Source organism: Heterodontus francisci, chromosome 2, assembly GCF_036365525.1.
Source record: "Heterodontus francisci isolate sHetFra1 chromosome 2, sHetFra1.hap1, whole genome shotgun sequence".
Taxonomy (NCBI): Eukaryota; Metazoa; Chordata; class Chondrichthyes; order Heterodontiformes; family Heterodontidae; genus Heterodontus; species Heterodontus francisci.
This window is the reverse complement of record NC_090372.1, coordinates 92,319,492-92,345,964: the sequence shown is the minus strand read 5'-3', so window position 1 is coordinate 92,345,964 and position 26,473 is coordinate 92,319,492. Positions and strand designations below refer to the sequence as shown.

The window sequence follows — 26,473 nt, the reverse complement described above, 5'->3', positions numbered from 1 at the left end:
GACGTCAGTGGTAGGGAATCTGCTGGAGAAGATACTGAGGGATAGGATCTATTCCCATTTGGAAGAAAATGGGATTATCAGTGATAGGCAACATGGTTTTGTGCAGGGAAGGTCATGTCTTACCAACTTAATAGAATTCTTTGAGGAAGTGACAAAGTTGATTGATGAGGGAAGGGCTGTAGATGTCATATACATGGACTTCAGTAAGGCGTTTGATAAGGTTCCCCATGGTAGGTTGATGGAGAAAGTGAAGTCGCATGGGGTCCAGGGTGTACTAGCTAGATGGATAAAGAGCTGGCTGGGCAACAGGAGACAGAGAGTAGCAGTGGAAGGGAGTTTCTAAAAATGGAGACGTGTGACCAGTGGTGTTCCACAGGGATCCGTGCTGGGACCACTGTTGTTTGTGATATACATAAATGATTTGGAGGAAAGTATAGGTGGTCTGATTAGCAAGTTTGCAGACGACACTAAGATTGGTGGAGTAGCAGATAGTGAAGGACACTGTCAGAGAATACAGCAGAATATAGATAGATTGGAGAGTTGGGCAGAGAAATGGCAGATGGAGTTCAATCAGGGCAAATGCGAGGTGATGCATTTTGGAAGATCCAATTCAAGAGTGAACTATACAGTAAATGGAAAAGTCCTGGTGAAAATTGATGTACAGAGATTTGGGTGTTCAGGTCCATTGTTCCCTGAAGGTGGCAACGCAGGTCAATAGAGTGGTCAAGAAGGCATACGGCATGCTTTCCTTCATCGGACGGGGTATTGAGTACAAGGGTTGGCAGGTCATGTTACAGTTGTATAAGACTTTGGTTCGGCCACATTTGGAATACTGCGTGCAGTTCTGGTCGCCACATTACCAAAAGGATGTGGATGCTTTGGAGAGGGTGCAGAGGAGGTTCACCAGGATGTTGTCTGGTATGGAGGGCGCTAGCTATGAAGAGAGGTTGAGTAGATTAGGATTATTTTCATTAGAAAGACGGAGGTTGAGGGGGGACCTGATTGAGGTGTACAAAATCATGAGAGGTATAGACAGGGTGGATAGCAAGAAGCTTTTTCCCAGAGTGGGGGATTCAATTACTAGGGGTCACGAGTTCAAAGTGAGAGGGGAAAAGTTTAGGGGGGATATGCGTGGAAAGGTCTTTAGGCAGAGGGTGGTGGGTGCCTGGAACGCGTTGCCAGCGGAGGTGGTAGACGCGGGCACGATAGCGTCTTTTAAGATGTATCTAGACAGATACATGAATGGGCAGGAAGCAACGAGATACAGACCCTTAGAAAATAGGCGACATGTTTAGATAGAGGATCTGGATTGGTGCAGGCTTGGAGGGCCGAAGGGCCTGTTCCTGTGCTGTAATTTTCTTTGTTCTTTGTTCCTAGTCTGTACCTGAAGCATCGCTTCCTGAAAGATAACCCATTATTCCGACACAGCTCTTCCTGCCAGTCTTTCATTCCATTCTACCCTGGCTAGATCCCTTCCCATTGTGTTGAAATTAGCCCTCTTCCAATCTAGACATTTTACCTTATTTTGTTCCTTGCTTTTCTACATTACTAGTCTAAACCTTATGATATAATCATCACTCTTACTGAAGTTCTCCCCCACAGACATTTGGCCCAATTGGCCCACCTCATTTCCCAGCAATGCCTCATTTTTAGTAGGGCTGAGAACATACTGATCCAGGAAGTTCTCCTGAACACATTTCAGAAATTCCTCCCCCTCCTTACCCTAATACTATCCCAATCAATATTTGGGTAATTAAAGTCCCCCAATATCACCACTCTATAGATCTTGCACATCTCTGTGATTTCCCTGCAGATTTTCTCCTCTATCTCTCTCTCACTATTTGGAGGCCAATAGAATACCCCTAGTAGCGTGATCATACCATTTTTGCTCCTCAACTCTAACCAAATGGATTCTGTCCTTGCGCCTTCAAGGTCATCCTCCCTTTCCAACACTGCAATGTTTTCCCTAATCAGGACTGCCAACCCACTTCCTTTTTTTCCTTCTCTACCTTTTCTGAACACTTTATATCCTCATATATTCAGCACCCAGTCCTCACCATTTTTAAGCCTCGTTTCCATTATTGCCACAACATCATATTCCTTTATTGCTATTTGTGCTTGTAGCTCACCAACCTTATTCACCACACTTTGTGCATTTACCTACATGCATTGTAATTCTGTCTTTGCATTCCTCGTAGTCCTTCTCAGTCCACTCCCACTAAAACAGATCTTCTCCCTTCTCTAGTACTGTCTAACACTCTCATCTGGGCTAGGCAGTAATATATTATTCAGGATAAAAAAAATAATGAAAACATGTCAACAGTTTAAGCGATAAAAGAAGACAATACATACCTTCCAATAGTCTGCCAGTTTACCATAAATCAGAGCTTTGTTAGTTCTTGGGATTTTATTGAGAGTGATGTTATTACTGTTAAAATGCTGCTCCACCACAAAGCCCAAAAAACTGTTATCAGGTGTATGGGCTGCAAATACATTGGAAAATACAATATAAATTAAGCAATCTTGAGGAAACTTACTGTTACTAACACACCTACTTGCTTAACTTATAAAACAGATATCTTTCAAAAGGATTGAAAGACCTTTATACATATGAGCTAATGCCATCTGTCTGCTTGAGGTGTGAAAATGTGATAACTATATTGGTGTTAATCACATTCGTTGCAAGAAGCAGACATTTAGTTTTGAAGAAAACATACCATGCTGAACTGAAATTCACACGATACCTTCATTTACATTTAACCTGCGACAAAAGCTTAATGTATTGGACTGCTGTTTATTACTGTAAATTATATTCATACTCACAAGATAAAAATAATAATGCAATTTACATGCACTATCTTGACTTCCTGTTGTCACATTTTCCCCTCCCATTATAAATGACAATGTCCACATTTATAATGGGTTTTACCTACAAAAATTCATTATTCTGATTCTCCAAGCTGACCACCTGGTTCCCAGAAAATCAGTCAAAATGTTTTCTGATTTTTTTTCTCCACAAGCAATTTTCTCATTTCTTCTCTTATATCATAATATTCTATTATAAAAAAGGGTTTAAACAAAAAACTTGCACATCAAAAATTATATCTTACACAATAAGTAAAATATTAGCTTTTCATATGTTCATTGAAGTTTTTACTTATAAGGCCTTTCCTAAAAGCCTGGGTTTGATGTTTTTGTTTAGAGTTGTGACTAAATGAGCTGAATTTAAATTGTACAATCTTAGCATGTGCCATGGACCTAATTTCCCAGGATGCATCAAGAAAAGCTAAAGAATAATTTCAAATTCTTTGTTCAAGTAAAATGTAAATCGAGTATGTTTACTTTAAAACAGGGATGATAGGCTGGATTTTGTTCAGTCACAGGTGCAAGTCGGGGGCCTGAAGATGCCTCCAGAAGAGGGGCCACCACACACTCAGATGCTGGGAGGGCCCGGAGCGATATTACTGGTGGCGGCGAGGCCTTGTGGCAGCCCCCTCGCTGCTTGGCAATGGGACCCCCATTTGAATATTTAAATAAATTAAAATTAATGAATTAACAATACTTACGCCGCCACCTGATGTCCCGCTGCAACCTTCGGCCCGGCGGCCAGCACTCCTACGCCTTCAGATCCCCGCCCGGGGAAACGAGGCACCACACTGGTGGGGGGGAGGGAAGAGGCACTACGTTTATCAGTGCAGGAGGGGGAAGGAATGGGGTCAAAGTAACATCATTGGTGTAGGGGATGGTGGGAAGGGTTTGAGGTTAAAGTTTATGCAGTTGGGGTGGGGGAGGTCACATGGACAAGCTAAGTGTTTTGGGGGGGGGGGGGGAAGAGAAGAGGGCAATTAATTAATTAAATTGTTATGGAGGGGGGGGTGGGAGAGGGGCTGAAGAAATGTCTTTATTTATTTTTATTTACTTGAGCTTTAAATATTTAAATTTACCAGTAGGGCTCAAGCCCTTTAAAAAGGGCGTCAGTGCCTGCACACAGGCAGCTGACGCCATTGCAGGGGACAGACAGCCCGCCCCTCCATGTGATCGGGGGGGGGGGGGGGGGGGGGCAGCCCGCCCCGGATATTTAAATGAGTTGCCGCGGGCACAGAAGATTCAGCCCAATGTGTGTGAGCAGCCTCGGTGTCATATTTGATCCCAAGATGAACTTCCGACCACATATCCACGCCATCACTAAGGTTACCTATTTCCACCTCTGTAACATTGCCCAACTCCTCTCCTGCCTCAATGCATCAGCTGATGAAACATTCATCTGTGCCTTTGTTACCTATAGACTAGACTATTTCAACACAATCCTGGCCGGCCTACCACATTCTACCATCCTTAAATGTTACGTTGCTCAAAACTCTACCACCCATGTTCTAACTCGCACCAAGACTTGTTCATCATCACCCCTGTGCTCACTGATCTACATCAGCTCCCAGTTCAGCAATGCCTCAATTTTAAAATTCGCATCCTTGTTTTCAAATCCCTCCATGGCCTCACCCTCCCTATATCTGTCATCTCCTCCAGCCCTACAAGCCTCTAAGATGTCTGCATTCACCTAATTCTGGCCTCTTGAGCATTCCTGATTTTAATCCCTCCACAATTGGTGACCGTGCCTCAGTTGCCTAGGCTCTAAGCTTTTGAATTCCTTTCCTAAACCTCTCCCCCTCTCTTCCCTTCTTTAAGACATTCCTTAAAATCTACATCTTCGACCAAGCTTTTGGTCAATGGCCCTAATAACTCTTTACCTTGCTTGGTATCAAATTTTGTTTGATAACGCTCTTGTGCGGTGACTTGAAATGTTTTACTACGGGAAAGGCGTTATTAAAAACAGTGGTTGTGCATTCTACACACATCAAAAAATGCATTAAGGACAGGCAGAGAATGAAAAAGCGAAAGTCATGTTAATGTTAGTCCAAAAACACCAATAAAACACCAATTGAATTTTGAAACCAGCTAAGTATTTCAGATTTTTGAATTGATAATCAGAAAAATCAATGCTGATTATTGCTTACACTTGTGCGCATGTGGCTGCATATGTGTGTATGAGAGAGAGAGAGAGAGAGAGAGAGAGAGAGATGAGGAGGGGAGAAAAAGATAGATACATATAACCATGAGAGAGGAGGAAGTGTGAAAGAAAGACAGAGAAAGGCAGACACTTAGTATCTATCCTCATTCTAATTTTATTTTTCTTTATTTTTCAAAGAAAAACGATTTGAATTTTGAAAATATCGGCCAGAATTTTACGTTGGGTGGACGGGATCTGGCCACCGACTGAAAAGTTGGTGTCGAACCCGCTTTCACCTGGCCTAGGGATCCGTTCCGCATTTTACAGGTCCCCAGGCTTTAATTGTTCTGAGGCACGACTTCCACCTGCCAATCAGCAGGCCGGCAGCTCTTAGTCCCAGTAGCGCCATTGGGAGTGGTGGCCACTACTGTAACCGCAGCCCAGCCGACCACAGAGGAAGATATGGAGCCAGGAGTTAAGATAAGTTTTGGTTGCCTCGCCGGGAGTAATTGGTCGGGCCCCAGCCAGGCAAGGGTGGCTGAAAGGGGGGCATGTTGGGGGTGATTGGGGTAGCGGGGCGGCCCTCCATCGGCCACCCTGTGCCCGATCATCAGGGGCTCCCCCGGGACAATCGGCAGCCGCCTGGTATTTCCAGGCAGCTTCTCTGGGCCCTCGGCCACCCGCTTGCCATGCGTAAAATCCGCGTGGAGGCAGGAGAAGGCCCTTAAGTGACCGTTAAGTGGCCACTTAAGGAACTTGATAGGCCTGGGGCGGGTGGGCCGTTTTTCACCCCCGCCGCCCTACGTAAAGTGGCAGCAGAGGCGGGATCAGCTTGGGAAGGCCTCTCGGAGTCTCCCACTCCATTTGACATCACCCACCCGCCACTATTCTGTTCACTGGGGTGGGTGACGTGGGTGAAATTCCGGCATTCATTTGATTGAACAGGTAGATGTGACATTGAATGATGAGTAATGAGATGAGTGCGTTTAAAATTTTTTAAAAAGGAATGTATTGAAGGAACTAATCAAACTCAAAGAGGACAAAGCCCCTGGTACGGATGATTGCATCCATGTATTTTAAAAGAATCTAGGGAAGAGATAGCAGTGGCATTACTACACATATTTAATAATTTATTAGAAAAAGATGTAGTGCCCAAAGAATGGTGGATAGCTAATCTAATTCCTATATTTAAGAAGGGAAACTGAACATGTCCAGGGATTTAAAGACCAGTCAGCTTAACATTGGTGGTAGGAAAAATAATGGAATCCCTACTCGAGGAAAGTATGAAAGAATATCTAAAAACGAAAATATAAAAATGAATAGTCAGCATGGATTTCAAAAGGGAAAATCTTGCTTGACCAACCTTATTGAATTTTTTCAGGAGGCAACAGATAGACAATGGTAATGCAGTAGATGTAATTTATCTGGATTTTCAAAAGGCCTTTGATAAGGTGTCCCTAATGAATAAGGTCAGAGAACATGGAGTCGGGGACAAGTGACAGAATGGATTGCTAGCTGACTTCAAGACAGAAAGCAGTGACTTGGAGTAAAGGGTAGTTATTCAGAGAGGCAGAAGGTCGATGTGGCATTTCACAAGGATCACTGCTGGGATCACTGCTGTTCACAATTTACATTAACAATTTGACTTTGGAATCAAAACACAATTTCTAAATTTGCAGATGACACCAAATTTGGGGTGGGGAGGGGGGAATAGTCAATTCTGAGGAGGACTGCAACAAATTACAGGAGGACGTTCGTAAACTTGCAGAATGGGCAAATAATTGGCACATGAAGTTCAACACAGATAAGTGAGGTAGTTAATTTTGATAAGAAGAACAGGGAGGTCACTTATTACTTGAAAAGTGCAAATCCAGGTTGGGTGCAGGAACAAAGGGATCTCAGAATACAAATACACCAATCACTAAAAGTTGTGCCACAGGTTAACAAGACCATAAAAAATCAAACCAAACACTGGGCTTTATTTCTAGAGGGACAGCATTGGAAAAGTAGGGAGTTATGCTAAACCTATATTAAACCTTGGTTAGATCACACTTAAGAATGCAGTGTGCATTTGGGGTTGCCATATTATAAAAAGGATATAGAGGTATTAGAAAGGTTGCAGAAAAGATTTACAAGGATGATACCAGAAATGCGTGGGGATACATATCAGGAAAGGATTGACAGGCTGGGTCACTTTTCTCTTGAGAAAAGGCCGAGGGGGTGACCTGATTAAGGTCTTTAAAATAATGAAAGGTTTTGATAGAGTGGATACAAGTGAATGTTTCCTCTTATGGGGAACAGCATAACTGGAGGCCATCGATATAAGATAGTCACCAAGAAATCTAATAGGGAATTCAGAAGAAAAGTCTTTAGCCAAAGTTTTCGTGAGAATGTGGAACTTGCTACCACAGGGAGTGGTTGAAGCGAATAGTATAGATGCATTTAAGGAGAAGCTAGACAAGCATATGAGGGAGGAGGAAATAGAGGGTTTTGATAGATTTAGATGAGGAAAAATGGGAGGAGGCTCGAGTGGAGCATAAACACTAGCATGGACTGGTTGGGCCGAATGGCCTTGTGCTGTATGTTCTATGTAATCCTATCTAAACACATTAAGGGAAAATGAAACTGAGGGGCCTCTAGTATCTTAACACTTGCCCATGGAGGGAGTAGATAGAGAGTTAAGGGTGAAGTGAATGACAGCAAAGAAAGGGGAAGGGGAGGATAATAGGGTTGAGGATATAGTTTAGAGGTAGCTGCAGTGACTGGAGTGAAAGTGTCAGGAAGGGGACTAGATTACAGATAGGTGAAGGGGTAAAGGACACTGTGGGGCTGGTGATGGTGGAGGAAGCAAGAGTGATTGAAAGAGAAAATGTGAGTGGAGACACTGAGCACCATTTTCCCCATAACTTCCACTTTAATGCAAACTTTGGCTGCTCTACCCATGAACCATTTTTCCACCACACCACTCAACAGAGAGAAACAGAAGAGGAAAGGAGACATGGAGAAATAATCAGCAACACAAAGACAACAGAGGCAGTTGAGAGAAAATCCATGAGTTATTTTGTCCAATGCCAAATGTGATCGACTTGCATTTTAACTAATTCCACGTTTTATGCCTCCATAATTTTACCCAGAAATCCATTTTAGGTGCTGATGATTCTTTGTTTGAAGAACTTCCTGAGATCAATCTCAAATTTGCCTTTGCGTCTATTTCTCCTACAATTCAATGAAGAGCGCAGGAGGGCATACCAGGAGCTGCACCAGGCATACTTCAAAATGAGGTGTTAACCTGGTGAAGCTACAACCCAGGACCACTTGCATCCCAAACAGCATAGGCAGCATGTGATAGAGCTAAGTGAACCCATAACCAACAGATTAGATCTAAGCTCTGCAGTCCTGCCACATCCAGTCGTGAACGGTGATGGGCAATTAAACAACTAACACGAGGAGGTGGCTCCACAAAAATCCCCATCCTCAGTGATGGGGGAGCCCAGCACATCAGTGCAAAAGATAAGGCTGAAGCATTTGCAATAATCTTCAGCCAGAAGTGCCGAGTGGATGAGCCATCTCGGTCTCCTCCTGAAGTCCCCAGCATCACAGATGTCAGTCTTCAGCCAATTCGATTCACTCCGCGTGATATTAAGAAACAACTGAAGGCACTGGATACTGCAAAGGCTACCGGCCCTGACAACATTCTGGCAATAATACTGAAGACGTGTGCTCCGGAACTTGCCGCGCCCCTAGCCAAGCTGTTCCAGTACAGCTACAACACTGGCATCTATCCGGAAAGGTGGAAAATTGCCCAGGTATGTCCTGTACACAAAAAGCAGGACAAATCCAACCCGGCCAATTACCGCCCCATCAGCCTACTCTCAATCATCAGTAAAGTGATGGAAGGTGTCATCAACAGTGCTATCAGCGGCACTTGCTCAGCAATAACCTGCTCAGTGACGCTCAGTTTAGGTTCCGCCAGGGCCACTCAGCTGCAGACCTCATTACAGCCTTGATTCAAAAATGGATAAAAGAGCTGAACTCCAGAGGTGATGTGAGAGTGACTGCCCTTGGCAACAAGGCAGCATTTGACTGAATGGCACCAAGGAGCCCTATTAAAACCTGGAGTCAATGGGAATCAAGGCGAAAACTCTCCGCTGGTTGGAGTCGTACCTAGCGCAAAGGAAGATGGTTGTGTTTGTTGGAGGTCTATCATCTCAGCTCCAGAACATCACTGCAGGAGTTCCTCAGGGTAGTATCCTAGGCCCAACCATCTTCAGCTGCTTCATCAATGATCTTCCTTCAATCATAAGGTGAGAAGTGGGGATGTTCGCTGATGATTGTACAATGTTCAGCACCATTCACAACTCCTCAGATACTGAAGCAGTCCGTGTAGAAATGCAGCAAGACCTGGACACTATCCAGGCTTGGACTGATAAGCGGCAAGTAACATTCGCGCCACACAAGTGCCAGGCAATGACCATCTCCAACAAGAGAGAATCTAACCATCTCCCCTTGACATTCAATGGCATTACAATCGCTGAATCCCCCAATATCAACATCCTGGGTGTTACCATTGACCAGAAACTGAACTGGAGTAGCCATATAAATACCATGGCTACAAGAGCAGGTCAGAGGCTAGGAGTCCCGTGGCGAGTAACTCACCCTCTGACTCCACAAAGCCTGTCCACCATCTACAAGGCACAAGTCAGGAGTGTGATGGAATACTCTCCACTTGCCTGGATGGGTGCAGCTCCAACAACACTCAAGAAGCTCGACACCATCCAGAACAAAGCAGCCCATTTGATTGGCACCCCATCTACAAACATTCACTCCCTCCACCACCGACGCACAGTGGCAGCAGTGTGTACCATCTACAAGCTGCACTGCAGCAGCGCACCAAGGCTCCTTCAACAGCACCTTCCAAACCTGCGACCTCGACCACCTAGAAGGACCAGAGCAGCAGATACGTGGGAACATCACCACCTGCAAGTTCCCCTCCAAGCCACACACCATCCTGACTTGGAACTAGATCGCCGTTCCTTCATGGTCACTGGGTCAAAATCCTGGAACTCCCTTCCTAACAGCACAGTGGGTGTACCTACCCCACATGGACTGCAGCAGTTCAAGAAGGCAGCTCACCACCACCTTCTCAAGGGCAATTAGGGATGGGCAATAAATGCTGGCCTGGCCAGCGACGCCCACGTCCCATGAAACAAATTTTTAAAAAATTATTTTGAAGTAATTTGCAGGATCTATCTGCCAGACGTCAATCTCAGTCAACTTTATTCAAGGCTGAAAATCCCAAGTATCTCTTTCTTGATCTTATAATTCAGACCTTGGCAGACGGTATCAATTTCATGGCTGTTCTCTGAACTCTCCGGCACTTGAATGTTTCCCTTCTGTCTTGGTGACCAAAACTAGACATAGTACTCTCACGAGAGCACTACACAGTTTAAGCACGAGTTCCCCTAACTTGTATTTGGCTATATAGTTCAGCATTCTTTTTTTTCTTAATTCCTGCACTGCAATGATTAGAGTTGAGTCTACTAAGATCCCTTGAGCTCTTTCAACTTTTACCCTTAGCCTTTCAACACCATTCATGTTCAGACAAATCACAGAAGGATCTTGCTGCACTATCAAAATGGGCTCTGTCCCCATCTCAAAATAAAAGATCTATTAAAAATTTCAACTTTTTTAGCTTTTATCATGCACCATTTTATGCTGAAATGAATCCAGAACCTAGTTGCACATTATAAGCAAGCAAAATGATATACAAAAATATTTTGTAAGTGGATTTTAAAGTAATTTGTATGCATAACATGCATCCATTACATTATATCATTAATTGTTTTAAAAAGTGTGTTATAAATAAAAATGTTTGCAGAGATAGTGAAAAGGAGTGTTATGTACAGTTGCACATTATTTGTGGTACACTACATACGAGTAATCAAAGTAAAATATCTCTGTATTTTATTTGTGGTTCACTTAATATAAAGCCCTAGAGCGAGTTATATATGATTTACTTACGGAACATGTTGTAAAACTGCTTAGGAATTAGATTCAGTTTTCCCCAAGGGGAGCCATGGTTCTTTTTCTTGGCATATTCAGCATGGTTAAATTCTGGCTCAGTTCCAAAAGAATCAAGAACCCTCAATAAGCATCTAAGAAAGGATGTCAAAAGTAATAAAATTAGTGGCATATTAGAATTTACATTCCCAGATTATCAGCGAGATGAATCTGTTCTTTAGGATTCAATTAACTTATGTCAGTTTTAAAGGTAAACACAATAATCTAATTCAGAAGTGTAAACCAGACTGTTTAAAATTCTTATAGAATTTCTTTTATTGTTGAACACAGCTGCTTTTATCAAAACTGTTCCAAATTGCTTCCATCGAAAACACCACAGATCTTAAAACAATCCACTGTTCCCTATCTGTATATTTTAGTTGCATTATGCAATCTCAATCCATTATTACCTGATTCTAAAAAGCTCAATTTACTTCCTCATACTTGTTCTTTATTTTTCTGCTAGAATCATTTGCCACCACTCAGCCAACTGGATGATCAGTAAATATCACCAACGCTGTGCCACAACTGGCATATAGAACATGCGCTTGCAGGTGGAAAACCACTGCAGCAGCTCATCCTTCCATGGTTCCCCAAAACCACCATGTCACAGCTTGACGCACCACAGATCTGGTTTAGCACTGGGAGCTAAGCTTCAGCAACATTCTGTACTGGGATATCTTATTAAAAGGAAGGTATCAACTTGCATATGACAAAGTTGCCATAATACAATCAGCTCACGAGTAAAGTAGAAACAGTTTACTTTCTCTTGTGGATTAACTTCAGATGCACAATGTGGTTTGCACACCTGTAGTATTTGTTGTTTTTCAAAGAATATATTTTAAAATACACAATTCCTTTTTTCCAAATTTGCTCCAAATTTCTTGTTCTCCTTGGATGACATGGCAGATAGGCAACCTGCACTGTATCATCTCCCAATGCTGCTCTGATACAGAGGATGTGCAAGAGTAGCCTAAAATTACCTTGTCACTTTGATGTTTCCTCTCTAGGGGGAAGCACTTAAACACCACATGATGCATAATATAAGTAGGAGTAGAAACCCTGGCTGATTTTGTTTTACTCTCCAATTGGTAGAGGCCAATGGTAGTACCCCTAGACAAATTTCCTTTTACAATCTATTTTCCCCACAAGGGTTATGGAATGTCACTTCTGTTTTATCCCATTCCCTTTATTATTAAACCGATTGTCGTTTACAACAACGTTACCATGAGCTATAGGCAGTAAATCCTTCGTGTCAAACTAACCCTTGCTTTGTATTACCGGGAAGAGGCAACTGTATTGGCAAAATTGTTATGAATGTTCTGACGAAAGATCACCTGAAATACTAACTCTGTTTCTCGCTCCAGAGATGCTGCTTGACCTGTTAATTGTTTTCCAGCATTTTCTGCTTTTACTCCAGTTTTCCAGCATCCGCAGTATTTTACCACTGAAAGTCTTCCTATCAACTCACGTGAACGGCTAATAAACTGAAGGTACTGTGAAAAATGAGACTCCCAACCCAACCAATATGTGCAAAGATTCTGCAATTTGGACTTAAGTGCATTGTAATTAGAACTGTTATAGTGAGCCCAACTGCAGAATGTGCTGCTTTCAATCATAAAATGAACAGAAGCATAAAGATGGTGTACAGTCTTACCGATAGTGGGTTAAGGATGCTCCGAGTACAGTTTGGAGTTGTTTTAATCCAACGATGTCAATGTATATGAGATCCAGTAGCTTTGGTCCCCTGATTGGACATCCATCTTTATTCCCAGTCAGGACGCTCAAGTAACTAATCCAAATTAAGTAAAAGTACTGTTACAATAGTCAGATTGGAGATATTAAATACTGCACAATTTGGATTAATTTGTAGATGTTGCATACATTTGCAACACCTTTATTATTCATATTTTAGATCTTGATCTTTACCATTAGGAGCCAGTTCATCAGAACCCACTTTACATTCCCCAGTCAATGCGATAGGTTGGTTAACCTGTTAGCAGGTTTCTACCATTCCTACATTCAAGCTAACTGCTAGTAGGTGTTCAAGAACAGCTGCAGTGAGTAACTCAGCCCGTGAAGAAGAGCTCAGCCTTCTCAGCACACATTCAATGGGATACAAAAGAACAGCAGTTCACTGGGTTGAAGCTACGTCCCATCACCTATGTCATAATACAATGGAGGAACAATGTGCTGGGAGGCAAGTACTTTTCAAAATATAATTATGCAAATGACTAAGAAAAGCGTTTTGGATGAGGAGAAAATAAATAAATTGCATCTTAAGATAGGGCAAACTGTGTTTTATAATGTTAATAATTGAGAATAAGAGTATTTGAGAAAAGAAGATACTTGATCTTAAACAAGTTTTGTTAAGTGGTAGGTAAATCATTACAAATGTGTTTATGAGAACAAATACCTTCCGTACCATTAAGCTGTTTGTATTTTACCTCAGGTCAGGTCATTTAACATAATGTTTCATTAAATTTGCTGTATTAAAGTGATCTACTGTCTGCTAAGTTTAGATTGCTGTAAGATTGTGATAGTCATCAGAAACCAATTCCAAATCCTGGACTACCTGTGGAAAATGCCAGAAGAGGTTTTTTAGGGTAAGTATGGGAGAGCGTTGGCCCAACAAAAGGGTTAATTCCCTTACATAATTTCATTAATGAAACAAAATGGTGGTTAACTACATATATAAGTGTTGACCAAACAAAGAACTTCTTTCTAAATGTCAGGCAGCCTTGGATAAGAAGAAACCAAACTGGCGATTTAGGCATTGTGCAATGAATCATCTTGACAGTGTTATTAACATAACGTACTACTTTGCTTAAGTTCCCACAGGCACAGTTACAACTTTCTAAAATGTGTTATTGTACTTCCGAGTGATGCTTGTAACAAAATGGCCTGGTCATCTGAAGTGGGATTATATTTGTGGGCGTTTAAGGTTGCAGCAAAAAAAAAATTGTATTGAATGGTAACCTGGCCCTCAATAGGCTGAAGTAATTAGAACTCCCGAAACATACCTTATGGTTGATTCAAAAGAAGGATTGATCACCATGGAAACTTCCATAACTGAGTCACATTAAAGACAACAAATAAAAGGAGTGTCAATCTATTCCTGAGCTGTATTCGAAGAATATAGGTGGCACCCCAAAGGTATAGTTCTATTAAGAGGCTGTGCAGGAAGCTCCCACTCTGCCTTGTTGATTCTTCCAGGATACCTCCAACGGCTTTTTAGCCAGAGAACATGTGCTACACTACTACCCAGCCTATCTACAGGGCCTCAACAAACTTTAAAGTCTGAGGCAACCCTAAGTATATGTAAAATGCTCTTTTAAAGTGTTAGTATTGTATAAGCCTTCTTCTCTAATAAGGGCATGCATTTTGGAGTCAGAAGGTTTTCCTTTCTTTTTTAAAGCAATTCTGAATTGTGCATGAGCTGTAGATATTTAATTCTAGGTCAGTAATTTTCTGGTATATAATAAAGGATCTTTTATTAATCCTTCTGCCCATAATGTCTTTTTAATATAAAGCCATAGTTTATGCCTGGAGTTTCTTACAAGACCCCACAAAAGTAAATATAACATTATGACTGTGCGGGCGTAAAAATGTATTTCACAAATTAAAGAATAAAATCACATTCTGTCTTTCACCCTACAAGACCAGACTACATTTACAAAGGGGAAATGACAGAAAAAGGTTTACAAAGGAAAGGAGGATGAAGATTCATATAGGTTTAGGGCCTATCTAATCCTATGATCGCTGTCACAGACAATGTCAATTCTGAACGGTCCCTTTATTATTCACATCCTGCTTCCTGCTGTGTCTATCTGGAAAATAATTCTCTCCCTAGTCACTTTCAAACACCTCAACTGTACGTTGGTCCTTCATTTCAAAAGAAAGTTCTGCCACCACTGATTTGCACAACCACTCATTCACCTCCACCTTCATGCCTCTAGCTTAACAAAACTTTTACTCTCTCCCATCTCGGTTGTTCCCTTAATATGGCCCATGTCTGCGTTCCCTCAAATCCAAGGGGTGCAGACTTGAGCATGTCGGGCACACAACTTGTTTAGCCATCCATCACCAGATCTGGCTGGAACACATTGAGCACCATCGGCCTCACTCTCCACCAAAACCACTCACTTCTCCAAGAGAAGAAAGATAACCCACAGCTTCTTTTCTGCACCACCAATCAGCTCCTTAAACTAGTGTCCACCTTTACCTTCAACAAGTGCAAGGAGCTTATAGAATTCTTTGTCATTAAGATTTAGACCATCCATTTAGCTGCTTCTCCTCCCACTATCCCACCAAGCCAAACCTCCCACCCAGGTTTCCTTCTGTCCAGTCCTGAACCTACATCTCACTTTACTTTCTCTCCTATTCCCCCATACACTCCCCAAGCTTGTAGAACACAGGAATTGCTAGATGAAGACAGACCATGGTCCATGTAGTTTTCCTTCCACCATCCTGGTAATCGCATGAGAAAATGATAATGGAGTTGTTGATTAATCATAGCAATCTCTTTCAATCACTCTACAACAGACCTAGAAATGAAAAAAAAAACAAAGGCTGGAATTTTACACCCCCGCCCCAAAGAATGGGATGGTGGTACTGGGGGGTTGGGGGGGAGCATACAATGGAGTGGAAGGCTCGAGTGGCCCTTCCCGACCCACTCCTGCCTCCGCTGCCATTTTACATGGGTCGGTGGCAGCGAGAAATGGCCTGCCCGCCCCAGGACAATCAATGCCCTTAAGTGGCCAATTAACGGGGATTTTACCATTGGCAAGCGGTTGCCCAGGCTTGAGAAAAGCTGCCTGATAGAAATAAGTGGCCTTTTGACAGCCTTGGTGGGGGGGGGGGGGGGGGGGGCCTCCTGATCAGGCCCCAACCATCCCCCTGCCCACCTCCCCCCCCCCCCACCAATCGACCCCCCTTGCCTTGCCGGCGCGCGGCCGATTACTCCCGGCGAGGGCCCATAAACTCACCTTTTTTCCAGGGCCGTCCTTCCTCTTCATCTTGAAGTTAGGCGTAGTCCCAGCAATGGCCACCGCTCCCAGTGGTGCTGCTGGGACTAAGCTGCCCTCTGATTGGCCAGCAGCTCTATTAGGCAGGACTTCCTGCCTCAAGGAGGTGGAAGTCCCGCCAAAGACCAATTAAGGGCCTAGACACCATAAAATCCAGTCTCGAACCCTAGGCCCAGCAGATGCAGGATCGCCACCAGCTTTTCAGTCGGTGGATGGCTCTCGTCCAGCAAGCGAAAAATTCTGGCCAAAATCTCAGTGGAGGAGAGATTTGGTAACCATAGACAAAAAGACATACTTTACCTACTAGGCTGGATTTTGTGCAGGAGACAGGGGTCCCAGTGCCAGGCCGAAAAGTTTGGGGGAACCCTGCCTCTGCAATTTTTCAGGCCCAGAGCGATCTTTGGCCATCAAAGTTGAAGGAGGTGGGATCCCCATCCCTTTAAACACTTAATAGGTACTGCAGAGGCCTTGGACCCGGGCCCAGCATTGAAACCCCGAACCCGAGGTAGGTGAGGCAGGCTCGCCGGGGCCAGTCTGGAATGCTCGGCAAGGGTGGGGGGTGGGGGGGGGGGGGGGGGGGGTGCCGTTCAGTCCAGGAAGTGGGATGTCCCGGGGGTACAGTGGTTCCCAGGGTGGGTGTGGGGGGGGTACTCCGTAGGCCACAAACTGCTCATGAAGGCAGCACCCCCCCCCAAGCCAGCAGGGAGGGCACCTTGTTTTCCAAGGCATCCTCCCCACCACCACCCCCGGCCGCTGCTAAGATCCCAGTGGCGGCGGGAAGAGGCCTTTAATTGGCCACTTCCCACATATAGGCCAGATCAGGTAACGGCAGCACATTTCCTTCCCTAAAGGACATTAGTGAACCAGATGGGTTTTTACAACAATCGACAATGGTTTTATGGTCACCATTGGATTAGCTTTTAATTCCAGATTAATTGAATTCAAATTTCACCATCTGCCATGGTGGGATTCGAACCCGTGTCCCCAGAGCATTAGCCTGGGCCCTGGATTACTAGTCCAGTGACATTGCCACTATGCCACCGCCTCCCCTAGTTCCCTTTCTACCAGTTCTCTTGATCCCTCCACTGTCTGTGTTGTCAGACCACTAGTTCTGTATCAGATGAACTTTCCTCCAGTTAAACATTTGGAAGACTGAAGTCTTCACCTGCTCCTGCCACAAAACACTTGTCACTGATTCCATTCCCCTCCTCCGCCACTGTTGCAGGTAGACCCACACTCTTTGGTACCTTGACATCCTATTCAACCCTAGATCTTCCCAATTATAAATATTATAGAGTTCTAAGTCTTCAACATCGCTTAACTCTTTCCCTACATCAGTCCACCTGCTGCTGAAACCCTCATCCATGCCTCTGTCATCTCAAAATTTGATTAAAATGCTCTCTTGACTGGCCTCTTAACCTCCACCCTCCATGAACTTCAGTTCATCCAAAGCTCTGCTGCTCGTACTCATCTTCATGTTTAAATCCCTTTGTGGCCTGTCTCTAACATTTTTCAACCCTACAACTTCCACCAAACCCTGTTCTTCTGATTTTGGCCTCTTTTGCATCCTTCTTTCCACCATTGGTGGCCATGTATTCAGCTCTTACATTCCACACTCTGGAATCCCCTCTCTAAATCTCTCTGCCTCTTCACATCTTTCTCTTTTCAGATCTTCCTTAAATCCACCTCTTTGACCAAGCTTTTAGTCAGTACTCATATCGTCGCCTTTGGCTTGGGATCTATTTTTTTTTTTAAAATATGCTTCCGTGAAATGCCTATGTATATTTTTCTACATGAAAAATGCGATACAAATGCAAAAACAAAATACTCCAGATGTTGAAAATCTTAAATACAACAGAGAATGCTGGAAATAATCAGCAGATCTGGCAGCATCTGTGGAGAGAGAAACACAGTTAATGTTTCATGTCAATGACCTGATCAGGTTCTGGTGAAAGGTCATCGACCTGAAATGTTAACTCTCGTTTTCTCTCAATAGATGCTGCCAAACCTGCTGAGTATTTCCAGAATTTTCTGTGTCTATATAAATGCAAGTTGCTGCTGCTGTTCAGAATGTTGAGTGTTAACAACATAAGTTTAAAAGCACTAAGAAAAAATACAATGCAGCAATCAACAAAGAATGTATGTGGCAAGTGAGCTATACTAGGAGGAACACCGAAGAAATAAGACAATGTTTGATTCATCATTATCATAGATGACCCCAGAGCATCGCTGAGAAAAGCAGCACTGTCTGACAGAGACTTGTCACTTGTCAGCCCAAGCTTGGATATTATCCAGACCCTACTGCAGACTGGCATGTAGTGTTTCATCATCGTTGGGAGTTGTGAATGGAACAAACACTGGAATTAACAACAAACAACCCCAATCCTGACCTTATGATGGGGAGGAGATCATTGTTCAAGCAGCTGAAGATGGTTCAGCTGTGGACGCTTCCCTGAGGAACTCTTGCAGTGATGTCCCGTAGATGTGCTGACTGGTGTCCAACAACATCTTCCTTCGCACCAGGTATGATTCCAGTTACTGGAAGGTTTTCCCTTTGGCAATCTCATTGATGCCAGTTGTGTTAGGACTCCTTGGTACAATACATGGTCAAATGCTGTTTTGATGTCAAGGGCAGCTACTTTCTTTTCTAGCATTCAGGTCTTATGTTCATGTTTGGACCAAGGCTGTGATGAGGTCTAGAGCGGAATAGTTTTGACAGAACCCAAACTGAGCATCAGTGAGTAGGTTATTGATGAGTAGGTATTGCTTGATGGAACTATTCATGACACCTTCCATCACTTTAATGATGGCTGAGAGGAGACCAATAGGGTGGTAATTGGCCAGGTTATACTGATTCTTTTTTGAGGAAAGGACATACCTGAGCAATCTTCCACAGTTGGGAAGAAGCCAGTGTCATAGTTGTACTGGAATAGGTTGGCTATGGAAGTGGTTGGCTCTGGGACATAAGTCTTCAGTACTACAGCTGAGATGTTGTCAACACACATAGCCTTATGGAGTGTCCACTGCACTCATCTGTTTCTTAATGCTGCATATAACATTATACATCCAACACAGAACAGAAAATACCAGTATGCATGCTATACATTTGTCATTTAAACATAGTCTATATTCCATCAGTAAACATTGAGTAATTATCTAACATTGTGTAACTTTTATTGTATTCCATATTTATGTTCACATTTATTTTTGTATTTATACAAAGAAAAACAGATTCTATTTTAATTTTCACTTTTAGCATTCATTATATTGCTATTTATATTATCACTTTAAGTAGAAACTGTACTCATTTGAAATAAGCCAGCAAATAGACAATTGTTTTATTCAGCTCTTGATGTTACTTCTTGCCAGATATTTAAGAGACATGTGTAGTTTGTTCAACATACTTACCCTTTCAGATCAGTTACTGATGTAGAAAGTATCAAGTTGTGACCTAGTAAATATACAGAGGCTATCAAGTCACTCCACTGCACCAATTCCCCAAGCGGGCCTCCTTTAAAGACGTTCTCGGCTATCTTAAATCCTGATTCCTTTGTTAAAAGACCTAAATGAAGTAAAATCTAAGAAATAAAAAGAAAATGATTAGTCGGTCTTTTCACAAAATAAATGAGTTTAAAAAAAATAAAGGATTATTAAGGAAGCTGTTGAGGCTCTGATTCAAAGTTAAAAGGTGCAATTAGATTTTGCTTCTATGAAATCTGTATTGAATTCACATTTCTTTTACACTCGAGTCAATCCCAGTCTAAATTTAGACACTTCTGCAAACTCCAGTGCAAGAAAATGTCTAATTACGGTAGAAATAAAGTAATAATGAACATAATTGACTGATAAATTTTAACCACACACAATGCAATCAAGAGCAGCAAAGAATTGAAACGTTGGAAAAGCAGAAAGAATCTATAAATGTATCGTGTGATTGAATTTGAAATAAATCTGAACTGAAAAGAATAATCCATTTGAAAATAAATAATCCAATGTAAAGCCAATTGGTCTTGATTTATAATGTAACTTATGAAATTGCATTAGATATGTTGGTGAATTTGGCTTGTACCTAATTTCAAATGAGTATTCCTAATGACTGTAAATGCACCATACGATGTGGTACCGAGCTGTATAGACAGGAAGGCCCCTGTTTGAAGCGAAGGGAATATTCACTCATTGTTCTTGCTCCTGATTACCCCCATTGTGAATTCTGCTGTAAAATGTGCATAGATTTGCATTTGTGTAGATAGCAGATGAGGACAAGATTGAGATAGACCTTAAAGCACCCTATGGTTGAATAGCCTGCTGACACTCACGGTTTAGCTCATGAAGGATGAGCACTTGGGTGAGTTATTAGAAGGCTGCCAGCATCTGTGAAACTATATCCCAGCAAAAGGTAGAGCTTTTTTTATATATAAGGAGAGGACAGGAGAGGAGAAACATTTAGTAGCGAAAAGAAAAACATTTACTTTTCTCAGTTCATTGTGACCTCTGCTTCAATGTAAATTGAAAGCAGAGTCCATGGATGGAACTTTGTGTGCATAGTCCCTGCCGGAATGGTGGGACCATTTGCGGGTCAGGAACCCGATTTATTAATAGTTGAGCTTAGTCGAGGCTCTTTCCCGGACACAGCATTAGCATCCTGCGTCTGGCTTCTGCAACCAATTAGGGAGGGTGGGTGGGGATGGCACATCCATTCTGTCAAAGGAAAGATTTCCAGTTAAAGGGACCACAGCACGGGTTAGAAGGGCTCACTGGCACTTGGATTTTTGAGGCTGCAGCAACCACAGGAATGGAGACCTGGAAAGGTGAGTGGCATAACACTTTCAGGTAGCAAGCCCCATACTCTGACTTTCCCAGCATTCTTTTACACAGCACTGCTCAGGACAACATACTTAACAGCTCCACTCAGTCCTCTCTCTGCAGGCACCTCACATCCCCATCTGAGCAGCCAACACTCTCTCTCACCCTCATCCTATTGTCCTCTTGCACCCATGCCTCACAGTCACCCTCCACAAATGATGTTCTTCCCTTTATGAACACTCACACCTCTCCACTTTCTCTCCTTGTAGAACAGAGCACACAACTTTACAAGAGGCAGAGGCATGTTGGCGGGTGGGGGGGCTGGTGGTGGAAGGGAAGAGTCAGCGACAGGCATATGGCAATGAGTGCCCAGCTGCTCCACTGGGAAGTAGGTCTTATTCCAAAAGATTGCAGATATCATGAGCGCCCTGCCACGGGATCCTGAGCCTTCTGAGAAAGTAGTGCTCAGACATGACAGGAGAGTTGATCCTCTGCTTGTAGACCCTGTGTTGGGGGTCTCACCTCCTCCAGCTGGATCTTGGTGTCAATCCCCTCTGCCCTGTGGAGGGGCATGTGGCTGAGGAGAAGGCAGCTGCTGCAGCTTGTGTTGTTGGCAGTGGTATGGCTTCTGTTCTTGTCCTTCATTAGAGGCGCAAGGTGCAACTGCATAAGCTGCTCCCATGCTGTGGTGAAGGCTGGCAGCAGAGAAGTGCAGGTGAAGTGTCTTCCAAGAAGTTGGCAATGACCTGTCAATTAGTGATAGTACTCGCTGAAAGAAAAGTAGAGCTTTGAACAACAGCCCCTCAATGGCCAGGGCTGGAGCTCTTCAGTTTCACTGATCAAAGCCTTCCCACTGTGCACTCGCCACCCACCCCCCCCACCCGGTGAGTTACTGACAGGTCAGGAAGTAGGTACCCTGTCTGGGAAATCCAGAATTGAGGGTTAAAACAGTTTTTAATTGGCCTTTTAAGTACCTTAATTACTTAGCAACAGATGTAAGGGTGCTCTCCGCTCACCTTCAATCCTTGCCTGTAAAAATCCCACCCATTAACTCTGCTTCTCTCTCCACAGATGCTGCCTGTCCAGCTGAGTATTTCCAGCATTGTTTGTTTTTATTTCAGATTTCTATCATCCACAGTATTTTGCTTTTGCCTTAATTTGACATTTCATCTCAAGATCAGAACCTGACAATGCAGCCTAAATTATGCAGAACTTTTGGAAGAGAGCTTGAACCTACAACCCTATGGGATGGATCTTATTCTCCTCCAGAAGGCAGCTTTCATGGTGGGGGTGGTGGGTGCTGGAGAATCCGAAACCGATGCCGGGATTCCCGTTTCCGATTCTCCCGGGGCGGGATAGGCCGACGGCGGCCTTCCCACTCAAATGGCTATTGAGGCCTGCGGGGAGAACGTCTTGGAAAACAAGACAGCCTCCATGCGGGCTTTGGGGGGGGGGGGGGGGGGGGAGATGCCTTCTCCGTGGGCCATTTGCAACCCACGGAGGACCCCCACCATGAACTAGTTTACCTCCGGGACCCCATTCCCCTTGGACTGAACACCCACCCCCCCCCTCACTGGGGCCACCCGGACTGGCGCCGGCACCTGACTCACCTACCTCTTCTCTGGGGTATTAGTGCTGGGCCTGGGTCCGAGGCTTTTGGAGTACCGGCAGTGGCCATACTCCCAATGATCCTGCCGATACTGCTGAGCTGCCGGCCCTGAGATTAAAAAATAGTCTTCCAGTACAGCTACAACACTGGCATCTACCCGGCAAGGTGGAAAATTGCCCAGGTCTGTCCTGTACACAAAAAGCAGGACAAATCCAACCAGCCAGTTACTGTCCCATCAGTCTACTCTTGATCGTCAGTAAAGTGACGGAAGGTGTCGTTGACAGTACTATCAAGTGGCACTTGCTCAGCAATAACCTGCTCACTGACGCTCAGTTTGGGTTCTGCCAGGGCCACTCAGCTCCAGACCTCATTACATCCTTGGTTTCAACATGGACAAAGAGCTGAACTCAACAGGTGAGGTGAGAGTGACTGCCTTTGACATCAAGGTAGCATTTGACTGAGTATGACATCAAGGAACCCCAGCAAAACTGGAGTCAATGGGAATCAGGGGGAAAACTCTCTGCTGTTGGAGTTGTACCTAGCACAAAGAAAGCTGGTTGTGATTGTTGGTAAAATCCTAAGACCAACCATCTTCAGCTGCTTCATTAATGACCTTCCTTCAATCATAAGGTGAGAAGTGAGGATGTTCGCTGATAGTTGCACAATTTTCAGCACCATTCGTGACTCCTCAGATACTGAAGCAGTCCGTGTAGAAATGTAGCAAGACCTGGACAATATCCAGACTTGGCTGATAAGTGGCAAGTAACATTCGCACCACACAAGTGCCAGGCAATGACCATCTCCAATAAGAAAGAATCTAACCATCTCCCCTTGACATTCAACGGCATTACAATCGCTGAATCCCCCACTATCAACATCCTGGGGGTTATCATTGACCAGAAACTGAACTGGAATAGCCATATAAACACCGTGGCTGCAAGAGAAGGTCAGAGGCTAGGAATCCTGAGGCGAGTAATTCACCTTCTGACTCCCCAAAGCCTGTCCACCATCTACAAGGCACAATTCAGGAGTGTGATGGAATACTCTCCACTTGCCTGGATGGGTGCAGCTCCAAAAACACTTAAGAAGCTCGAAACCATTCAGGAGAAAGCAGCCCGCTTGATTGGCACCCCATTCACAAACATTCACTCCCTCCACCACTGACGCACAGTGGCAGCAGTGTGTACCGTCTACAAGATGCACTGCATCTTACCAAGGCTGCTCAGACAGCACCTTCCAAACCCGCGACCTCTACCAACTAGAAGGACAAGGGCAGCAGATGTACGGGAACACCACCACCTGCAAGTTCCCCTCCAAGCCACACACCATCCTGACGTGGAACTATATCACCGTTCCTTCACTGTCACTGGGTCAAAATCCTGGAACTCCCTTCCTCTTGACACTGTGGACGTACCTACCTCACATGGACTGCAGCGGTTCAAGAAAGCAGTTCACCACCACCTTCTCAAGGGATGGGCAATAAATGCTGGCCTGGCCAGCAACGCCCACATCCCAGGAATGAATAAAAAAGCTCTAGGGGGTGGGATTCCCGTCCCTATTAAGTCTTTAACGAGACAGGGAAACCTCCTCCTTAAACTTTCAGCCCAAAAGACCAGAGGATCGTTCCGGGGGGCTGAAAAAAATGCAGAAATTGGGTTCCCCCCGCCTTTTCGGCCCAGCGCCGGGAGCCCCGCCTCCAGTGCAAAATCCAGTCCTATGATTCAGATACAACATTGCTACAAACAAAGCCAAGCTAATCAGTTTTAGGGGATTTAACTCCTGTACACATGTAAACCCGCTTCCCCTTGCCTGGGAAAATTCCCTGCTATGTATCATATGAACAAGTACTATGCTCATATATCAGAAATGTCTGTGAATTGAAATTTACTTAACTTCAAATCAGCCTCAAGAGCTCGATATCAAAATACGTAGCTTAATCATTTCCCAGGAAGAAACTTAGCATAATAGCAATCAATGTTCTTTCTGAAATTCCTTTTTGCTTAAATATCCAGTTTCTGTGCACCCATTAACTAACTGAACTAAATGACCAGTCACATTTTGTGGAACTACAAGAAACCAGTTGTTCACTGTGAATGCATTCAAGCAGGAATCAGAGTGGAGTGATCAGTTCAGATTTGCTCCACAGAGAATTTGAGGTGTAGAGTAGTACTTTTTCTCCCTAACCTTATAGCTGTTCTGTTTATTCAAGAGCCATGTCCCACCATATTGCAGTATCAACTGATTGGTGACAGCAACTGTAAGTACCTAAAAGGATATATTCTGGTTCTTCCAAATCCACGTTAGCTTAACTCCTATGTGAAAAAAAGCTCGATATATGCCACCACCCATGTTCATATGCCAAACTTTCCTTAGGTAATGTGTCCCAAGGTTTGTAAAGCTCCCACTATAATTGGCAGAATGATCTGTCAGATCATAGCAGTCCATGCAGTATAAATTTAATCTTGAAGGTGGTGCTTTTCATCAATTTCAATTACATCCTTTTGTTTTGCGTAAGTCCTCCCAATTCTTGATAAATGAGTATCCTTCTTCTGCACTATACATATATATATAGCAGCATCCTATGACAGGTTTGTTAACACCCATTACAAGTAGCCACACATATGCAAATCTTAGCAACTTAAAGAATGTTACATTCTGCTGAAATTAGTGCATTAAATTTTCTACAGATTCTGTTTTTGTTTAATTGGAGTGAAGTTCCCTTAATTGTCCACTAACAGTGAAATACTTATTCACTTCAACCCTCCACTACTGTGTGTGTTATTGCTCATAGTTGTATTTCTATGGGGAGGGGGTAAGCTAGATGCCCCTTTATGGAGACACTCTGGCAGTGAAGAAAGATCAGGGATAGCTATCACTGGAATGTTTATGTCAGCCTCTCACTAGCCACTTCAGTAGCAACATGACAGGAAGTTACATGTCTGTTCAATTACATAAGATATGTAGGAAAAAAAGGAGGTACAATTGGGGAAATAAAGAGCAACATATTATCACAAAAAGCCCATTATGAGTGATGTAAAAGTGGGTGTGTCAACTCAATGTTTTCCATGAGTTTCACTATTTTACACTTTATCTCACAATTTCAATGAAAGTATAAACCTAAATTATGCATGTTTTTATGCCTGAATGTGCAGTCTCATTTTCAGCTTTATATTTGAGGGCTTTTTAAAAAGGTTGACACAAATCTGCAAATTTACAGCAAAAAACCCCACACAAAATGTAGCGATTTCACCATCTAAAATTTGAACATTTTTTGGAACGTTACAATGAAGAGGACAGTGTTGCTTCACCTTCAATAATCTCAATCACATTTATTTCATGAACGAAGGAACTTTGGTAAATTCTGCATTCAAAAACAATTTGCTGCCAAAATTGTAATTAATGCGTGGTTAAATGCTGAAATCCAAAAGTTGCACTCCGAGTTTGGCCACTCCACTTCACTGTTAGCTTTGCGAAAACGGCATCTCGCTGTATAAATTGAAATGTATTGAATGGCGTGAAGTTGCTGTACTTGCATGGGATGTGAAGTAAACTGTACATTCTAAGGAGCATCTTAAAGGAGGAAAGACAGATAGAGGGGTTTCGGAAGGGAATTTCAGAGCTTAGTGCCTTGACAGCTGAAGGTAAGTTGCCAATGCAAGAGCAACTAAAATCAGGAATGCTCAAAAGTGAGGTAATGGAGGGATTTGAAAACAAGGATGCGAATTTTAAAATTGAGGCATTGCTTAACCAGGAGCTAGTGCAGGTCAGTGAGCACAGGGGCGATGGGTGAACAAGACTTGGCGTGAATTAGGACACAGGTAGTCGCGTTTTGAGCAACCTCAAGTGTAGGACGGTAGAATGTGGTAGGCCATCCAGGACTGTGTTAGAAGTCAAGTCTAGAGGTAACAAAGGCATAGATGAGCATTTCAGCAGCAGATGAGCCGAGGCAAGGGAGGATTTGAGTGATGT

General features: G+C 43.4%; 1 protein-coding gene across 4 annotated transcripts in view; it reads right to left on the bottom strand.

The window, feature by feature from the left end:
* The window catches only part of LOC137345341 (alpha-1,6-mannosylglycoprotein 6-beta-N-acetylglucosaminyltransferase A-like), a 172,819-nt gene that overhangs the window by 88,514 nt on the left and 57,832 nt on the right, over positions 1-26,473 (bottom strand). For all 4 annotated transcript variants that reach the window (XM_068008841.1, XM_068008842.1, XM_068008843.1 and 1 more), the window contains exons 8-11: positions 19,501-19,670; positions 12,723-12,857; positions 11,027-11,160; positions 2,353-2,483 (exon numbers count right to left, since the gene is read on the bottom strand). In XM_068008841.1, coding sequence (XP_067864942.1) covers positions 2,353-2,483; positions 11,027-11,160; positions 12,723-12,857; positions 19,501-19,670 — 570 coding nt within the window. The remainder of the gene's footprint in view (positions 1-2,352; positions 2,484-11,026; positions 11,161-12,722; positions 12,858-19,500; positions 19,671-26,473) is intronic.